The following is a 19,516-nucleotide window of genomic DNA, read 5'->3' on the forward strand; positions in this document are numbered from 1 at the left end:
ATTCAAATAGTAATGGAACTAAAAATACGAATAGAATGTTTATTGTCATGACTTTTTTTAATTTTTACATTTTTAACAACATTGTCCTTAACAGCAAATCCATTTAAGAATTCTTCTTTTTCTTTTTGTCAGAGAAAACATATAATACAAATTATAAGGCTATCTATTGTCAACAGTGCACATTTTTACCCAAAGTCTACAGCAGGGGTGTCCAAACGTTTTCCAGCGGGGGCGACATCGTGAAATATGAACGAATGCAAAGTGCATTTTAATATTTTGTAAAGAACACGCTCCGAAGTTATTGTTTCAAGAAAAAACTGCATATCAGCGTTGTGATATAGGTGAATAAGCCTATTATTAGTATGAACTTTTTTTCCCTAATATTTCAACTTTCTTCTTAAATAATCTTTGTAATTTTTTGTCTGTATATGTTTTTATTACCATAATCTTTTGACTTTTTAAATTTTTTTCAGCCACCTAATTTTCCAAAAATAACGATAAAAAAAATACGATAATATGTATGGTATTACGTATATGTTATATGTTACCAATACTTGTTTAAATCAACAGTTTTTCACCAATGTGAATGGAATCGCATTCAAACATACAGTTGTCTTGTACATACGTGCATGCATGTACAGTACATACTCATCATGTATGCAACACACACAAAAGCAGTTTCAGAGCAGAGCCCAACAATTTGCAGTCATTCTGTTATGACAGGCTGTACATTCAATAGCTAATATTGGTGGCTAAACTTTGCCAAATTGCTATCATTAACTGACAACCAATATACAGTAGCTATTGTCTATGTGTGTGTGTGTGTGTTTCGTGTGGTGTAGCTTAATTCCTCAGAGCAAGTATTTGAACATGAGCACCCCCCAGCCAAACTGTTGCGAAGAGCGTGTTAGTGACGCTGCTGGAGAAGTTAGAGGGCTAACAAATAACAAAGAGCCCAATAGATACTTACTTTGTTCAAAGTACAACACGATAAAGCATGATGATTATCATGTCTTCCCTCAGGCAGGAGATACAGTATGTTACTATGACGAGACCTTCAAGGTTGAAGCTGTCGCATGATTCCCAAACACAGCTCTCGACCACAATTACAGATCTGGTTGCTGACACCGTTGGCTTGATAAATGAGAAACGTAACAGTCGAAAGAACATTGAAATGGTAATGGCAATGGTTTTATTTCATTTGAACATGCATCAGATTACATTGAGTCCATCCCATAATCAGTTCACAGTTCCACATGTCCAAAAGGAGTAGGAAGAAGCAAAGCTTATTAAATCCTACCCCTCCATCTGGTACTTTTACAATCAGTAACTGTTACATTTGTTCACTTCCTGCTTTCCTAATATAATTTAAGTTTTTTTTATTTAATTTAAAAAAATGATTTATTTTTTTTTATATTTTTAATGGTTTTATTTCATTTGAACATGCATCAGATTACAATTGAGTGCATCCCATAATCAGTTCACAGTTCCACATGTCCAAAAGGAGTAGGAAGAAGCAAAGCTTATTAAATCCTACCCCTCCGTCTGGTACTTTTACAATCAGTAACTGTTACATTTGTTCACTTCCTGCTTTCCATAATACAGTTTAAGTTTTTTTTTGTTTTTTTTTAATCATGCACCTCGTACCGAAGTAGGAGGTGATATGAGCATCCAATGACATAATGGGTACCATAGTAAGTGTCAATATAGTGATATATATAGCACAACATGACTGCTTCAAGACTCTTCATCCTTGTATTTAGCAAACATCAACTGCTTGTATTGTTTCTTGAATTGGCTCATCGTTGTGCATTGTTTGAGGTCCTTACTCAATCCATTCCATAGTTTGATTCCACATACTGAAATGCTATGGCTAGCATAACGTAGTCCTAGCATAGAAGTGTTTCAAATGTACTTCTTCCCTGAGATCATATTTCTCCTCTCTTGTAGAGAAGTATTGGATGACATTTTTAGCTAATTGGTTATTTTTAGCCTTAAAAAGCAACAGAAAGGACGGAAAAAGGCTTCTGTTGTGTTGAATGGAGAGGGGTGATGTTGGCATAAAGAAGGAGCCCTCAGACATCATACACAGATAGCGTGGAAGACTAAAGAATGCAAATTGATGGGCTGAAACGAACATTGTGAAAATCAAACTTATGTTCAAAGCCAGGTGGCGCCAAGACAACCCACAATGGACATAAAACTGGTAGCATCAGTCTTTCCCACATTCATTTTACTTCCTGTTCGTCCACACGTCTTGGTTCTCTGTTTCCTTCTTAGTTTCCTTCTGTTGCTTTGTCTCATCTCATTTTGGCCCTTTTACCTTTGTGAGTAGTCAGTCCAGGGCCAAATGGTGTAGGACCTTTACTCTCCAGCCCAGTCCTCATCAGACTTATTTGGCCTTTGGACTTGTATATCTGGTATATCTTACGTGGACTTTGAGGTATGGTTATGACTATTGGTCATGCAGGGGGCTTATATAAAATAAAATAAAATAAAATAAAATAAAATAAAATAAAATAAAATAAAATAAAATAAAATAAAATAAAATAAAATAAAATAAAATAAAATAAAACAAAACAAAACAAAATTTGGTAGTTAAATGATACACAATGAAAACAGATCGTTTTGGAAATCCAAGGAAATACAACTGGAATAGGTGCAGATTCCAGAAGATCTAGACAGCTTTCAGTGTGGGTTAAGGTGTGTAGCTGCTCAATAAGGGTCCACATCGCAATACAAAGGGACGAAAATGAGCATAATAATAATAATAATAGGTCCCCTTTAACTCATTCAATACCAATGACACAGTTATACCTTTTTATCATCACAAATACCCGCACAAGGGTTGCGGGGTGTGCTGGAGCCTATCCCAGCTAACCCCAGGTGAGAGGTGGGGCACACCCGGGAACTGGGTGCCCGATCCCAACAATGTATTCATACCTCTTTTATGTTTCTCGCACAACAGGCAAACGGAGGTGATGTTGCAACTTTTCAGTAGTGCATTAACATTTCAGATCACACATGACAGGGAGGAGGAAGTGAGAGAACATGGAGGAGTGTAGCGTGCAGAAGGTTACGTTCATTCATTCATTTTCTACCGCTTATCCTCACGAGGGTCGCGTCTTCGAGCAAGAGGCGGGGTACACCCTGGACTGGTGGCCAGCCAATCACAGGACACATATAGACAAACAACCATTCACACTCACATTCATACCTATGGACAATTTGGAGTCACCAATTAACCTAGCATGTTTTTGGAATGTGGGAGGAAACCGGAGTACCCGGTAAAAACCCACACATGCACGGGGAGAACATGCAAACTCCACACAGAGATGGCCGAGGGTGGAATTGAGACTCTACAATATGTTATGTCATAAATTCCTTCTCCCAGCCTGAATTACTGCAACCATGCTTGTGTCCATTTCCTTTATGCGCGCTAACCACTCGACCACCATGCAGCCCATGTATTGCTCAGTTCCACAGTAAAGACTGCAAATAGTTCATGGTGTTATATTTGTAAATAAAAGTTTTCCACTTCTACCTCATTGCTTCCACACTAAGCCAAGAAGAGATACTTGTGGCTGTCTCATCTTTGATTTCTGCCCTGCATTTCATTTGGAAATGTGCAAATTCAGCGATTCAGTTTGTTGAAGAATACTGTATTAAATATCCGCATGTGAATCAGCACAACTCTTTTCCTTTCCTGCAAGTGCATAAGTTTTTGGCAAGCTTTTTATCGACTTATGCCAGGGGTAGAAATCAACACTTGGGTCATTTTCACTCAAGCACAATAGCACAGGAAGTTATAGTTAGAAGTTATACAATACACAATAAAAACAGATCGTTTTGGAAATCAAAGGAAATACAACTGGAATAGGTGCAGATTCCAGAAGATCTAGACAGCTTTCAGTGTGGGTTAACGTGTGTAGCTGCTCAATACAAAGGGACGAAAATGAGCATAAACATAAAAATAAAAATAAAAATAGGTCCCCTTTAACTCATTCAATACCAATGACTTTCACTCAAGCTGAAGTTCAATATTATACAATATAATACAATATGAATACAATATTAATTCATTCATTTTCTACCACTTATCCTCACGAGGGTCCTCACGGGGGTGCTGGAGCCTATCCCAGCTGTCTTCGGGCAAGAGGCGGGGTACACCCTGGACTGGTGGCCAGCCAATCACAGGGCACATATAGACAAACAACCATTCACACTCACATTCATACCTATGGACAATTTGGAGTGGCCAATTAACCTAGCATGTTTTTGGAATGTGGGAGGAAACCGGAGTACCCGGAGAAAACCCACGCATGCACGGGGAGAACATGCAAACTCCACACAGAGATGGCCGAGGGTGGAATTGAAACTGTGCAATATGTTATATCATAAATTCCTTCTCCCAGCCTGAATTACTGCAACTAAGCTTATGTCCATTTCCTTTATTCTAGTGTATTATCATATTTGTGTTACTCACTGCTAATTATAATTCTTTAGTTCCAACATAATGCCACCTGAAATGCACCATAACCAAATAACAACATACAATTCCATATATTAGGTATAAGGCTATTTTCTTGTATAGTTTGTTTGGTACTGTGACTGTCCTGTTCAGCATCACTCATGCAGTATTAGTGAACTGTATGATAGTTTTTCCAAAACAGTTTTGCTTTACAACAGGTATATTTCTCCTGTTCCAATTGCATTGAAGATTAATTATTAAAACCACAGAACATAACATGGCGAAAGAGAGACTAGAGAGAAAAAGCAGTGTTACATAAACTGTGATTGGCATGGTGAGAGATGGTGAGAGAATCTACTTCAGGGGTCTCAAACTCAATTTACTTGGGGGCCACTGGAGCTCGGGTCTGGGTGAGACTGGGCCGCATCAAGTTTAAAAAAAAAAAAAAAAAAACGCATTTATTAAAAATAAAAAAATTAAAAAAACTTCGCTTTGGTTCCAATTTTCGACAAGAAAAGCTCTGATAAAATATTCCTGTGTTCTCAAATATTTTACTTTTTATTTTTCTACACAAAATAAGATGAAAAATAAACAAACAAATCAAGAATAAAGAAAATCAATCAAACAGTAATAAATAAATATAATAATAATAAAAAAACGGCAAATAATAAAAACTTAAGAAACCACATATAGTTGGTGGGTAGACAAATTATTTTTTTCGGATTAAAATGAACAAAGCATTATTAGAGCCCTGTAGACATGACAAAACACGACTATAGTCACATTTATACTCTTTTTATTTACAACATATTGCGCAACTGCAGGGTCTTGAGACACATGCTAACTCGCAAACTAGAGAGCTAGCGACCTAAACGGTAGCCTTCAAGTTATTTCCTTTAAACTTAAATAGCCAAAAACTTACCACTTCCACACAGATAGGGAGGATAACTATTAACAGTTATTTAACCTTTAACATGAACATTAATCAAACGTAATAATTTTTTCTGGGTACATGATACCATACAGCATCCATATCAAACTTGCGCGGGCCGCAGTAACATTAAACTTTCATATCAAGGCGGGGGCCTCACACTAGTGTCCTGTGGACCACATTTGGCCCACGGGCCGCGTGTTTGAGACCCCTGATCTACTTCATCGCTTGTTTCTATACTGCGCAGATAGTCAGCTGGTGCAGGATTAGTCGGGGGGGAAGTTGTGAAAACTGATTGAAGAACCTTGGGACTGGACGGTTTGAGCATATAGTACCCCTGAGCCACGTGCAGGTACAAAGCCCCTGATGATGCTGTGAAGGTCAGGTCTGATGACATTATTGGATGCTAGTGTGCATATTTGTTTGGTGCACAAAGTTAATTCACGCTAACACATTGCCCGTTTCCGCACACATCCAACAACAACGTTACTACTACAATAAACCTCGGATATATCGGACTCGGATATATCGGAAAATCGCTCACAACAGACAGATAAAAAAGAACCGATTTTTCTGTAATGCATTTCCAATAAAAATTAATTGCATATATCGGATATTTCGCCTATTTCGGACAAAATCTCCAGTCCCGTTCCAATGCATTTCCATGAAATTTCCCTCGCATATATCAGATGGCCGCATCGTGGCGCTCCGATTCGCCGAATCGTGACAGGCCGCTATACGACGTCATTTGCAGCGTTTGCAGCGTTGTCTGCGCGTCCAGGTACATTGGAAACATAGTCAATGAAGTGCCTTTTTATAACGGATAAAATCCGAAAACGGACATTTTCCGGTATACGCATATAACGGATTTTGCTTATATCGGACAAAACCAGTGGGAACAATGGAATCCGATATATCCGAGGTTTACTGTACTCTCTGAAAAACAAACTCTAAACTCGTATTGGTGGATGTTGTTCTTCTTTTAGTTTTACACAATACATAATAAATAGGATACGTGACATTGCTATATTGATGCATGCAGACTGTTGTGGTGAAGGTAGAGCTGAGTCAGAATAGCAAAGCAGTTTTCAAGAAGTTGCCAAAAAAATGACAAAAGGCGCAAGGCATTAAAAAACCCAAAGCATAAACAGGAAGTTTTGGCATACAGAAGAATGCTGGTGTCTTCTTGGTGTGGACGCGCGGCTGAAAAATAGCACTCGTTGTTGATTGTGTCGTCTTGCCTCACTGCTCCGCTCTCGCAACGCAAGCTACCCGAAAACAAAAAAGACAATAAAGCTCAGAAGAAAAAGAAAAGTCAGCAATATAAAGGCCCGCCAAACACAATCATGAAAATGAATGACAGAAATGCAGTTTTTAACATTATTAACATTTAGAACAAAGAGAAAAATATAAAACAACTTTTGGAGTTTTCCCGATCCCAAACTCTAGAATGTCCAATCTCCTTCCTGTGTTACGATTTAAGTTCATATGGCCTCGGGTTGGCTCATTCCCATTACCCATGCCTTGCTGCATTCCCGCCTCTGACTGAAAGACGCCATTCAACTCTCAGTCTGCTACCATTTTCTGTCTAATAGAGCTAATTACCAACTGTTCAACTGCCTCCTGTGTCTTGCACTTTGGTCTTGTTGCCCCCCCCCGTTACAATCTGAACAATTCCATGAACACATCAGCTTGCCACAAAGGAGTTAAGGGACTGAAATGAAGCGATTTGTACACTCAATTGTATAAATCCATGCATCCATTTTCTATGCCGCTTGGGTGGCGGGGGTGCTGGAGCCTATCCTAGCTGACTTCGGGCGAGAGGCGAGGTATACCCTGGACTGGTGGCCAGCCAATCACAGGGCACATATAGACAAACAACCATTCACACTCACATTCATACCTATGGACAATTTGGAGTGGCCAATTAACCTAGCATGTTTTTGGGATGTGGGAGAAACCGGAGTACCCGGAGAAAACCCACGCATGCACGGGGAGAACATGCAAACTCCATGCAGAGATGGCTGAGGGTGGAATCGAACTCGGGTTTCCTATAGCTGTGTGGCCTGGGCCCTTACCACTTGTACGCCGTGTAGAAAAAATGAAGAAATTATTCATTTATTCATTCATTTTCTACCGCTTATCCTCACAAGGGTTGCGGGGGTGCTGGAGCCTATCCCAGCTGTCTTCAGGCGAGAGGCGAGGTACACCCTGGAATGGTGGCCAGCCAATCACAGGGCACATATAGACAAACAACCATTCACACTCACATTCATACCTATGGACAATTTGGAGTGGCCAATTAACCTAGCATGTTTTTGGAATGTGGGAGGAAACCGGAGTACCCGGAGAAAACCCACGCATGCACAGGGAGAACATGCAAACTCCACACAGAGATGGCTGAGGGTGGAATCGAACTCAGGTTTCCCAGCTGTGTGGCCTGGGCCCTTACCACTCATCCGCCGTGTAGAAAAAATGAAGAAATTATTCATTTATTCATTCATTTTCTACCGCTTATCCTCACGAGGGTCGCGGGGGTGCTGGAGCCTATCCCAGTTTAGGGACTTCTGGGGGTGACGAAAAGGAGTTGCAGTCGTCGATGCCGGACATGACCAGGCTTTGGATATATTCATTCATCCATTTTCTACCGCTTATCCTCACGAGGGTCATGGGGGGTACGGAGCCTATCCCAGCTGTCTTTGGCCGAGAGGCGGGGTACACCCTGGACTGGTGGCCAGCCAATCACAGGGCACATATAGACAAACAACCATTCACACTCACATTCATACCTATGGACAATTTGGAGTGGCCAATTAACCTAGCATGTTTTTGGAATGTGGGAGGAAACCGGAGTACCCGGAGAAAACCCACGCATGCACGGGGAGAACATGCAAACTCCACACAGAATGGCTGAGGGTGGAATCGAACTCGGGTTTCCTAGCTGTGTGGCCTGGGCCCTTAACACTCGTCCTCAGTTGCAAATGAATAAGTCCTCTGACTCTTGGAGAAACTGCTCCTGCTAAAAGCCGGAAGAAAATGTTCTTGGAAAGGTTGTCACAGAACACCTTCTGGAAAATGCTGAAACTGCAATGAGCTCAGATATTCTCACCAGTCTGGCTTTCAACCAAGACCTTCAATTGTAGTGCAATTATTTGAAGAAGAAGCTCCAGATGACCTGAGCAGGATAAACAGTGGAAAATGTATGGAGGGATGCAAATCTGAAGAACTCTTTGGACTTGGGTAATGTCAACGTCTTTAAAAATTAGGACGATTTTAGCCCTGTGGTTCATGGACCCTCACTTTTCCAATGATTTCATTACAACCCTTTTAACGCCAAAGCTGTTGCTGGTGACAAAAGACAACGCTAAAAGGTCTTTAAGCGTTTGCTCATTTAAAAATAATTCCAACTGTTGCTGAAGTGAAGCCCTTTGTGTTTTCCAGTGATATACATGTCATTACCGTAATCCAAAGGAATGTCACTGCAGCTCTGAGTAGACAAGGCTTTGATGCAAAACACAACAGGGGTTTGTTTATAGACGAGCAAGCGCCAGCCTGTGTGACGACGAAGAGGGACAGAGAAACAAGCTTTTAGTCAGGGGTCTCAAACACTAATGTGTCCCGCAGGACACTAGTTTGAGGCCCCCGCCTTGATATGAAAGATTAATGTTAGTGCAGCCCGCGCAAGTTTGATATGGGTGCTGTATGGTATCATGTACCCAGAAAAAATTATTACGTTTGATTAATGTTCATGTTAAAGGTTAAATAACTGTTAATAGTTATCCTCCCTATCCGTGTGGAAGTGGTAAGTTTTTGGCTTTTTAAGCTTAAAGGAAATAACTTGGAGGCTACCGTTTAGGTTGCTAGCTCTCTAGTTTGCGAGTTAGCATGTGTCTCAAGACCCTGCAGTTGCGCAATATGTTGTAAATAAAAAGAGTATAAATGTGACTATAGTCGTGTTTTGTCATGTCTACAGGGCTCTAATAATGCTTTGTTCATTTTAATCTGAAAAAAAAAATAATAAAAACTTAAGAAACCACATATAGTTGGTGGGTAGACAAATTATTTTTTTCAGATTAAAATGAACAAAGCATTATTAGAGCCCTGTAGACATGACAAAACACGACTATAGTCACATTTATTTTCTTTTTATTACAACATACAACCTAAACTGTAGCCTTCAAGTTATTTCCTTTAAACTTAAATAGCCAAAAACTTACCACTTCCACACAGATAGGGAGGATAACTATTAACAGTTATTTAGCCTTTAACATGAACATTAATCAAACATAATAATTTTTTCTGGGTACATGATACCATACAGCATCCATATCAAACTTGCGCGGGCCGCACTAACATTAAACTTTCATATCAAGGCGGGTGCCTCAAACTAGTGTCCTGCGAGCCACATTTGGCCCGCGGGCCGTGTGTTTGAGACCCTTGTTCTACAATAAATATTCTGGACTGTTCATATTTTTGTAAATGGGTAAACTTACCAAATCAGCCAGAGCTTTAGTTCATCCTGCTCATAAAGCAGCACTCTGTTGTAATTTGGTCTTTTCTGTCTTGTGGAGGTGACCACAAGCCTTTCCTGCTTTTGTGGAATTTTGTTGACATGCTCCTTTTTTAGGAGCATTACGGCATTACTGTACCACCTGCTGCTATTCATGAACTGCTGTGATGTACAGTCATTTCAGTGAGGGGCGTCACCCCTGATGATAATCTATTAATTGTCTGTTTAAAGTCATATGCCACTTTTATTGAGCGCAGAACAGACCCATTGCCGATGAGATTGTGACTGGGCTCCACATTACATGCAAGTTTTATGCCAAGGCCACTGTTAACAAGATGTTTTCGTTTTGTTTGTATGGTGCCTGCCCTTTCTGACACAAACCCCTCATTTAATGACATGTTTGATAACCAGTGTTGGGTACGTTACTTTAAAAATGTAATTAGTTATAGTTACTAGTTACTTCTCAAAAAAAGGAGCTGAGTTACTAATTGCGTTACTCCACTACAAAAGTAACTAGTTACCAGTAGTAGTAGGATATAAAGTATATTTTACCTTTGACATCAACGAGGTTAAAGTAGCGTCTGTACTTCCATTTGGCAAACGCTGTTTGGGGCTTGCTCTTAAACACCCGCCCACTTAAGTACGCTGATTGGCTGAAGACGCAATCTTACTCAACCTTAGCCAATCCTCGTTGCTAATGTGTTCTAAACACCCGCCCACCAAAATTCGCTCATTGGCTGAAAACGCAATTTTAGTAAACCTGAGCCAATCCTCATTGCGTATGTGTTCTAAACACTCGCCCACCCATGTTCGCTGATTGGCTAAAGACGCAATTTTACTAAATCTTAGCCAATCCTCATTGGTTATGTGCTATAAACACCCGCCCACCCAAGTTTTCTGATTGGCCTTGTCACTCTGCAACACTCTCACTGCGCTGCAGATTAGTTATGAAGTCAGTGATATATTTTTAGACGGTTTCAGTACCGTGCAGTAACGGGATGTCGAAAATGGTAATAGCGTTATGCTGACAGTAAAGGTAATTAGTTATATTACCCGTTACTGAAAAAAGTAACGGCGTTAGTAACGCAGTTATTTTAAACGCTGTTATTCCCATCACTATAAAATACCAAAGTGGTCGATAGCCAATCCCCCAACACACACACACACAACAGTGAACACTTTATGAGGAGCATACAGAAATACAAACAGATGAAATCAATCAACACAATATTTTAATAAATAATATCAAAACAAATGCGTTTGATAGTATGCATATATTTGTTATCACAGGACACACTGAAGCAATGACGTCGGCAGCGGCACTTTATACAAAGCTGGATGAAGGTTATTGGTTGAATAGAAAAGAATGAAGTGTATCAGCTCCTAATCCATGAAGCCCCCATACCTTTTCTGGAGCTCGCCATTTTCCCATGCACGCTTTGAAACTCCCCCGTTCTTGTTGCTGTCCACCAGCCACTCAGGCCTGCCTACACGCCTCATGAACCCTCCGTATCGCTTTCTCAGCCCACGGCCTAACACCGCCTCCAGCAGGTCGCCCTGAACCTCCCCGTCATCAGCGCGCCTCATAAAGCCTCCGTACCGCTTCACAGCCTCGCCTTCTTCGCCGCCCCCCTCCCCACCATGCACTGCGTTCAGAATCTTTAGGATGTCCAGGCGAGCGTTTTCTTCCTCGTCATGATGTGCGGGATCACCGAATAACCCTTCCGAAGGCGAACGCTGAGACATGAAGCCACCGTAGCGTTTCATGAAGCCACCGTACTTCTTGGCCAGTTGGTGTCCTGGTGGTGTTTCTTCCTCGTCATGCGTAGGAATGATGCCAGTTGCCTCTGCTTCTTGTGGTCGGAGGTCCCCACCAAGAGGAACGTTGTTTTCTTCCTGCAGTAGGATGTCCCAGCAAAGGCGGAGCTTCTGACTGTCCAACTCACCATCGCACTCAAGTGAGCATGTCTGAAAAAAAAAATCAAATCATTGGCATGGATTTTATTATTATTGTATTCAAACTGGTGGAATGATTTGATATTTTCTTTTAAAAGTGTGACTTTTTCTGACAAAATTAGCTTTTTCTCATCATGTGAGGACATATCACTATATTGACAGTTACTATGGTACCTATTATGTCATTGTATGGTCATACCTCGTACTTCGGTACGTGACAAAAAAAAAACAAAACAAAGAAAAACTTGTATTAGGAAACGTATTAGGAAAGCAGGAAGTGAACAAATGTAACACTGACTGATTGTAAAAGTACCAGATTGAGGATTTAATAAGCTTTGTTTCTTCCATAGCCATAGCATTTCCGTATGTGGAATCAAACTATGGAATGGATTGAGTAAGGACCTCAAACAATGCACAACGATGAGCCAATTCAAGAAACAATACAAGCAGTTGATGTTTGCTAAATACAAGGATGAAGAGTCTTGAACCAGTCATGATGTGCTATATATATCACTATATTGACACTTACTATGGTACACATTATGTCATTGGATGCTCATATCACATCCTACTTCGGTACATGACTAAAATTAAAAATTAAAGTAAAAAAACTTAAACTATATTAGGAAAGCAGGAAGTGAACAAATGTAACAGTTACTGATTGTAAAAGTACCAGATGGAGGGGTAGGATTTAATCAGCTTTGCTTCTTCCTACTCCTTTTGGACATGTGGAACTGTGAACTGATTATGGGATGCACTCAATTGTAATCTGATGCATGTTCAAATGAAATAAAACCATTACCATTACCATTACCATTACCATTACCTTTACCATTACCATTACCATTAACAATGCATGTAATGGGATTCACCCTATACAGCCCTCCCAACAACATCTAATCATTTTGTACACATTCTATGACCATGTAGTAGCGGGTACATTGAGATGAAATGCAGTATTTTGGTCATTCTAAGCATTCCTTCCTGAGCGTATTGAGTTCACAGGGCCCATAGCAACGAATGCTACGTCCATCAACAATAGCAACATCCTGTAGAGAGAGTCGACCCTAACGACTACTACTTTTTATTTTGACCTCCCCAAGGCTGGGCGAAATGCATTCTCATAGCGTTAGCATGTAGCACTTTCACAGTCACTTACTCATGATGTCCACTCTCACTGGGATGCTGACTGATGGGACGGCTGTATCTTTCAGCACAAGACTTATGCTACCTGTAAATAAGGTTACCTCTCGGTAATAGCGATGTGCGGATCGGTACTGAAATACCGATACCTCTGATGCCAGGTCTTTGGGCTCGAAAATCAATACTCAAATCAAAATATTGATACTTTGGTATGTCGGTCATTTGAAATAATGTACAAGTTCTGGTTAAAATCCAGGTTCTGGACCAGTTGAGGGTTAGGGACTTCTGGAGCTGGAGCCTACCCCAGCTGTCTTCGGACGAGAGAGGCGGGGTACACCCTGGACTGGTGGCCAACCAATCACAGGGCACATATAGACAAACAACCATTCACACTCACATTCATACCTATGGACAATTTGGAGTGGCCAATTAACCTAGCATGTTTTTGGAATGTGGGAGGAAACCGGAGTACCCGGAGAAAACCCACGCATGCACGGGGAGAACATGCAAACTCCACACAGAGATGGCCGAGGGTGGAATTGAACTCAGGTCTCCTAGCTGTAAGGTCTGTGCGCTAACCACTCGTCCACCGTGCAGCCTTCAATCGATATTACGGAGGTGAAAATAAGCAGATTAAATGATGTTATTGATGTTATTGGAATTTTTATGACAGTTCACTATCCAGGATGACACCCAGACTCTTTGGATGAAAATGGAGGAGCTGTTGACTCTGGAAAGTCATGATTTCGTTTGAATGAAAAGGAATTTGGTTTTGTCACTGTTTGAGAACGTTTGTGGTGAACCAGGTTCGGGTTTCATACAAACAGGAGGTGAGGCAGGAGTATACAGTTGCGTGTCATCAGCAAAGCAGTGAAACTGTATAGCAGACCTGCGTAACATATTGGTAAATGATGAAAAGAAGGGGCCCAGGGACACTGTTTCACTTCGTTGGTGGGCGTTCTCATAAACCTTTATGTGTAATGTTAGACACAATTCTATTTTGTGAGATTATTTGCTTAAAGAGAATAATATTTGAGTGATGGACAGTTTACCTTACTAAGGTATATTTATTTAAATCATATTGTGGTGATTCATTCATTCATTCATTTTCTACCGCTTTTCCTCACAAGGGTCGCGGGTATTGTGGTGATAATGTTTATTAATAGCAAAAAGCAAACATATTATCCAGTCTCACGTTGATAAGTGTATTAAAAACTGTAAAATTACCTTACAAAATGTACCTTTATAGAAAAAAAAAATTAATGTGATTGATAGCCTGAAAAAATTTATATTTTCAAAACAACTATTCCTCTCAAATATTTGAGTGGAGGTCCCAACCCGGCATACTTACACATGCATGCTGTCTATGTGCAAAAATGGGGGCAAAATTATAGTAATGGTAATGGTTTAATTTAATTTGAACATGCATCAGATTACAATTGAGTGCATCCCATAATCAGTTCACAGTTCCACATGTCCAAAAGGAGTAGGAAGAAGCAAAGTTTATTAAATCCTACCCTCCATCTGGTACTTTTATAATCAGTAACTGTTACATTTGTTCACTTCCTGCTTTCCTAATATAGTTTATTTTTTTACTTTATTTTTTTAATTTTAAATTTTAAATTTTAAATTTTAAATTTTAAATTTTAAATTTTAAATTTTAAATTTTAAATTTTAAATTTTAAATTTTTAATTTTTAATTTTTAATTTAAAATTTTAAATTTTAAATTTTAAATTTTAAATTTTAAATTTTTAATTTTTAATTTTTAATTTTTAATTTTTAATTTTTACTCAATCCATTCCATAGTTTGATTCCACATACTGAAATGCTATGGCTTTTTAACGTAGTCCTAGCATAGAAGTGTTTCAAATGTACTTCTTCCCTGAGATCATATTTCTCCTCTCTTGTAGAGAAGTATTGGATGACATTTTTAGCTAATTGGTTATTTTTAGCCTTATGTATTATTTTAGCTGTTTGAGTTAGTATGTTCTCTGTAGGCGGCATAATGAATTATCCTTACTGACCTTTTTTTCAGTACATTTAGAAGAAGATTGCTTTTATAGTTATTAGCCCATATTTCCACACAATTATGGATCTATACATGGTGAGAACAGCCTGAGTCTGAGTTTGGGGGCACACAAACACGACTAGCACTTTTAGTGTAGGTCTAGGCTTCAGGTAGGTGTGACGTGTCTGCCCTCTGCTGCCAATGAGCGCACTACACATTGACTACACAGAGATACCGTGATGAGATGCAGAGGCCCACAGTTGTGCCCCTCATCCGAGACCATCGCCCCATGCCGCAAGGATCTGTACTCTACTGGAAACTGAAAACATCCCAGTTCTTGCATTGCCAGCATACTCATGTCACCCCACATGTTTGGGATGCTATAGTTCAGCGAATGCAACGGCATGTTCAATTTCCGACTGACATCCAGCAACTTCACACGGCCATTGGAGAGGAGTGGATCAATATTCTACAGACCTTCATCAACAACACAACCAACACTATTCCAAGGAGATACAGTATGTTGCACTGCGTGAGGCTAATGGTGGTCACACCAGATACCAATGAAAAATTTCGGAATGGCCTTTTATTGTGAGCAGGCTAATCATCATCCTGATGTACCACACCTAAAACAAATATAGACAGACTTGTAAAGAATATTCAGAGGAATAGGTCTTTTATGTGTGTTTATAGTAAATGTTTTCCATCTCATGAAAATTGGGAGGCACAAACAAACCCTCTTTGCTGTTCTTTCATAAAAAGGAAAAGCCAGCAAAAGAGGAGCAGCAGTCCCTGGAGAGCAACATTTTGTAAACCAAATTCTAATTATTGTCCTCTTTTTTGTTGTTATCGTCTAAACGAGCAACCAGTTGTAACATGAAAAGCCCCAAAGGAGTCGGTGCCTCACCAGCCATGAATGTTCAACTAGCCAATCAGCATAGCCTTTATGGTCCGGAGGAAAAACAAACTAATCCATTTGAAATAAAACCTTGTTTTGTGTTAACATATTTGCAATTGACATGATTTCTTATGGGGAAAATTGATTTGGTTAGAGTACGTTTCTAAATGACACTAACCAAGGTTTGACTATCATTCAGGATCTGTAGATGATAAAAAGAGGTCAGCTGAGAAAGCGACATCATGAATAAAAGTCTCCACGGTCAGGTCATAAGTGAACCAGATGAACATTATTTCTTATGGGTAAAATTGATTTGGTTAGAGTACGTGGTCCGGAGGAAAAATACAACAATCTATTTGAAATAAAACCTTATTTTGTGTTAACATATTTGCAATTTACATTATTTCTTATGGGTAAAATTGATTTGGTTAGAGTACGGGGTCCGGAGGAAAAATCAAATAATCCATTTGAAATAAAACCTTATTTTGTGTTAACATATTCGCAATTTACATTATTTCTTATGGGGAAAATTGATTTGGTTAGAGTACGTTTCTAAATGACACTAACCAAGGTTTGACTGTCATTCAGGATCTGTAGATGGTAAAAAAGAGGTCAGCTGAGAAAGCGACAAATAAGCGATGAATAAAAGTTTCCACAGTCAGGTAATAAGTGAACCTAAACAGTGGTGCTGATTCTCACATAATCCAAGGGAGTTCACGTTCAAGTCCTTTATTTACAATACGTTCAAAATTCTTAGAAAAATGAATGTGTTCAACGAAATAATGCAATTGACATTATTTTGTTATGGGGAAAATTGATTTGGTTAGAGTACGTTTCTGTTAGAATCAGACATCCTGGAACGGATGACATTAACCAAGGTTTCCAGGATCTGTAGATGGTAAAAAGAGGTCACCTGAGAACACGACATCATGAATAAAAGTCTCCACAGTCAGGTCATAAGTGAGCCAGATGAACATTATTTCTTATGGGTAAAATGGATTTGGTTAGAGTACGTGGTCCGGAAGAAAAATAAAAAAAATTGCCATTTACATTATTTCTTATGGGTAAATTTGATTTGGTTAGAGTACGTTTCTAAATGACACTAACCAAGGTTTGACTGTCATCCAGGATCTGTAGATGGTAAAAAGAGGTCAGCTGAGAAAACGACAAATAAGCGTTGAATAAAAGTTTCCACAGTCAGGTAATAAGTGAACCTAAAAAGTGGTGCTGATTCTGACATAATCCAAGGGAGTTCACGTTCAATTCCTTTATTTACAGTACGTTCAACATTCTTAGAACAGATGAACATTATTTCTTATGGGTAAAATTGATTTGGTTAGAGTACATGGTCCGGAGGAAAAATAAAACAATCCATTTGAAATAAAATCTTGTTTTGTGTTAACATATTTGCAATTTACATTATTTCTTATGGGTAAATTTGATTTGGTTAGAGTATGTTTATAAATGACACTAACCAAGGTTTGAAAAAAAAATGAATGTGTTCAACGAAATAATGCAGTTGACATTATTTTGTTATGGGGAAAATTGATTTGGTTAGAGTACGTTTCTGTTAGAATCGGACCTCCTGGAACGAATGACATTAACCAAGGTTTCCAGGATCTGTAGATGGTAAAAAGAGGTCAGCTGAGAAAGCGACATCATGAATAAAAGTCTCCACGGTGAAACCCCATTCTCACTTTCGGTATGGAAATTCTTCCGCTTGAGGTGGCCCATTATATCTATCCTCATTTCACTAACACCCGACCCCTGCCATGCACCAAGTGTTGACTCAATCACCACCTGACCACAAAAGTAGACAGACGTCTACCCCATTTTACATTGTTTGTTCTGACAAAGCAAAGAACAGAGAAAGACAAAACTGAATATTTCCTTTCCACAATCTCCTTTTTAGCCACCCTCCCAAATAACGAAGCCCCGTACTGTTGCCAAGGGAATGAGTGTCATCCATAACTTGCTCCAAAACCTCCCATGTGTCATGGGATTTTGCGTCTTTCAAGCATCAGGGATGCCTGCTAAGACAGCACGGAGAACATATTCTTGCTGAGCTTTCAGCGCCGCTGGCTTATGAAGACAGAATTAATGACGAGGAAAATTGAATTGAGGACATATTGGCACTTGGGAGATCTCACCCTCTGGTGGCAAGCGATGACAAACCATACCATAATAGCTTAGTGTGTAATGGGTGGCAAGACAAATATCCCTATGTCATCATTTCCTTCTGTTTCGCTCTGTAAAAACTAAAAACCCCTTCAATGCATTCAGAGAACATTAGATATATCCGTCAGCCTGTTTAATAACCACATATAAACAGTCATATTCCTTTCAGAGTCATATTCCTTTACATATATATTTCTACATATTTACTGTATGTGTGTATAACGTAGGGATGAGCGGATAAGATTAAGATTAAGATATGCCTTTATTCGTCCCTCAGTGGGGAAATTTGCATTGCACAGCAGCAAGAGTACAGAATCAGTTAAGCAGTACAAAATACACAATATAGAAAAATAAACAATATAAACAACCCAAGTATTAACAAAACCAACAGTTTTTTTCCCCAGAGTTATATACAATACAGTATGTAGATAATATGAAAGGAGATGAGATATATGACCAGTCTATACACTGAGATCTTGTTAGAGAGTTAATTATATATCATAATCTTAATATGAGATAGTATCGGTATCGGTAGTATTATTTTCAGTCTTTATTTTCACAAATATCAATGTTTTTTGTGTGTATTCTAACAGTTATATATATATTTTTATATTGTTTACAAACTCATTATATTTGTAGGTTGTGGAGATTATTTTTCATAGCTTTTTATTTATTTTATTTGTATTTAATTTTTTATTTTATTTTATTTTTATCATTTTGATTTTTATTTCTATTTTATCCTGTTTTGTACTGCACTGTTTAGAAACAAGCAATTAGAGATGAATAAAGTCTGTCTGATCTTATTTTATATAAGTATTATAAGTATATAATATATTATTATTAATATATTATATTATATTATAAGTATATACGTATATATAAGTATAAGTATCATAATCATAAACATGACTTTTTTCTTATTGTTAATATAAAATCAAAAGGCTATAGACAGGCTTTTTTGTTTTAGTTTTCTATTCGCATTGAGCGCATAAATGTGTTTTAGGAGCAAATAACGAGGCAAAAAGTAAGATTACCGGTGAAGGGAAAGCGGAGTGTTGTCCCAGCAGGCGGTACACGCAGAGAGCGCACTCTTTCCCGCAGTCCGTTCCAACCACCAGCGACACGCACGCCACAAGCAACATCCACACGCATCTGCGCTGTGCGGGGACAGCCATGGACTGAGGAGAGAACAATAACATGGAAAAGTTTAAAAAAAAAACAACACCATTTCACTGTAATAACTCTTCTCGCAAATATTTAAATGAGCGCATTACTACACACTGTACTGCAATACTGATATTTTGTGACGTGAATAAATAGTCATCTTACCTTCGGGTTGTTTTTGAAGTGCTAAAGTCTTTCTGTGCAAGTCCTCGTCTGCGCGCGCACACGGGTTGACTGCCGGAGCCCGTGCTTGCAT

The 19,516-nt window shown here is 39.1% G+C and overlaps 1 protein-coding gene and 1 long non-coding RNA gene across 2 annotated transcripts; both read right to left on the reverse strand.

The window, feature by feature from the left end:
• Positions 1-6,363: 6,363 nt before the first annotated feature.
• On the reverse strand, positions 6,364-8,956 carry LOC131109750 (uncharacterized). Its single transcript, XR_009120783.1, has 2 exons — positions 8,862-8,956; positions 6,364-6,670 (listed from the first exon to the last, which is right to left on the reverse strand). It is a non-coding gene; the product is annotated as an uncharacterized LOC131109750 (long non-coding RNA).
• A 2,170-nt stretch (positions 8,957-11,126) lies between these two features.
• penka (proenkephalin a) lies at positions 11,127-19,498 on the reverse strand. The gene is made up of 3 exons (XM_058061884.1): positions 19,426-19,498; positions 19,131-19,274; positions 11,127-11,880 (listed from the first exon to the last, which is right to left on the reverse strand). The coding sequence occupies exons 2-3, from the start codon at positions 19,269-19,271 to the stop codon at positions 11,296-11,298; spliced, it is 726 nt and encodes a 241-aa protein (XP_057917867.1). The 5' UTR covers positions 19,272-19,274; positions 19,426-19,498; the 3' UTR covers positions 11,127-11,295.
• Positions 19,499-19,516: the final 18 nt, after the last annotated feature.

Source organism: Doryrhamphus excisus, chromosome 22 (genome assembly GCF_030265055.1).
Source record: "Doryrhamphus excisus isolate RoL2022-K1 chromosome 22, RoL_Dexc_1.0, whole genome shotgun sequence".
In the NCBI taxonomy this organism is placed as follows: domain Eukaryota; kingdom Metazoa; phylum Chordata; class Actinopteri; order Syngnathiformes; family Syngnathidae; genus Doryrhamphus; species Doryrhamphus excisus.

Excerpts from the sequence above, each read along its gene's own strand:
- penka (XM_058061884.1), bottom strand. The coding sequence starts at position 19,271 with ATGGCTGTCCCCGCACAGCGCAGATGCGTGTGGATGTTGCTTGTGGCG. Across the intron at positions 11,881-19,130 it reads ACTCCGCTTTCCCTTCACCG|ACATGCTCACTTGAGTGCGA; the intron begins GTAATCTTACTT and ends TTTTTTTTTCAG.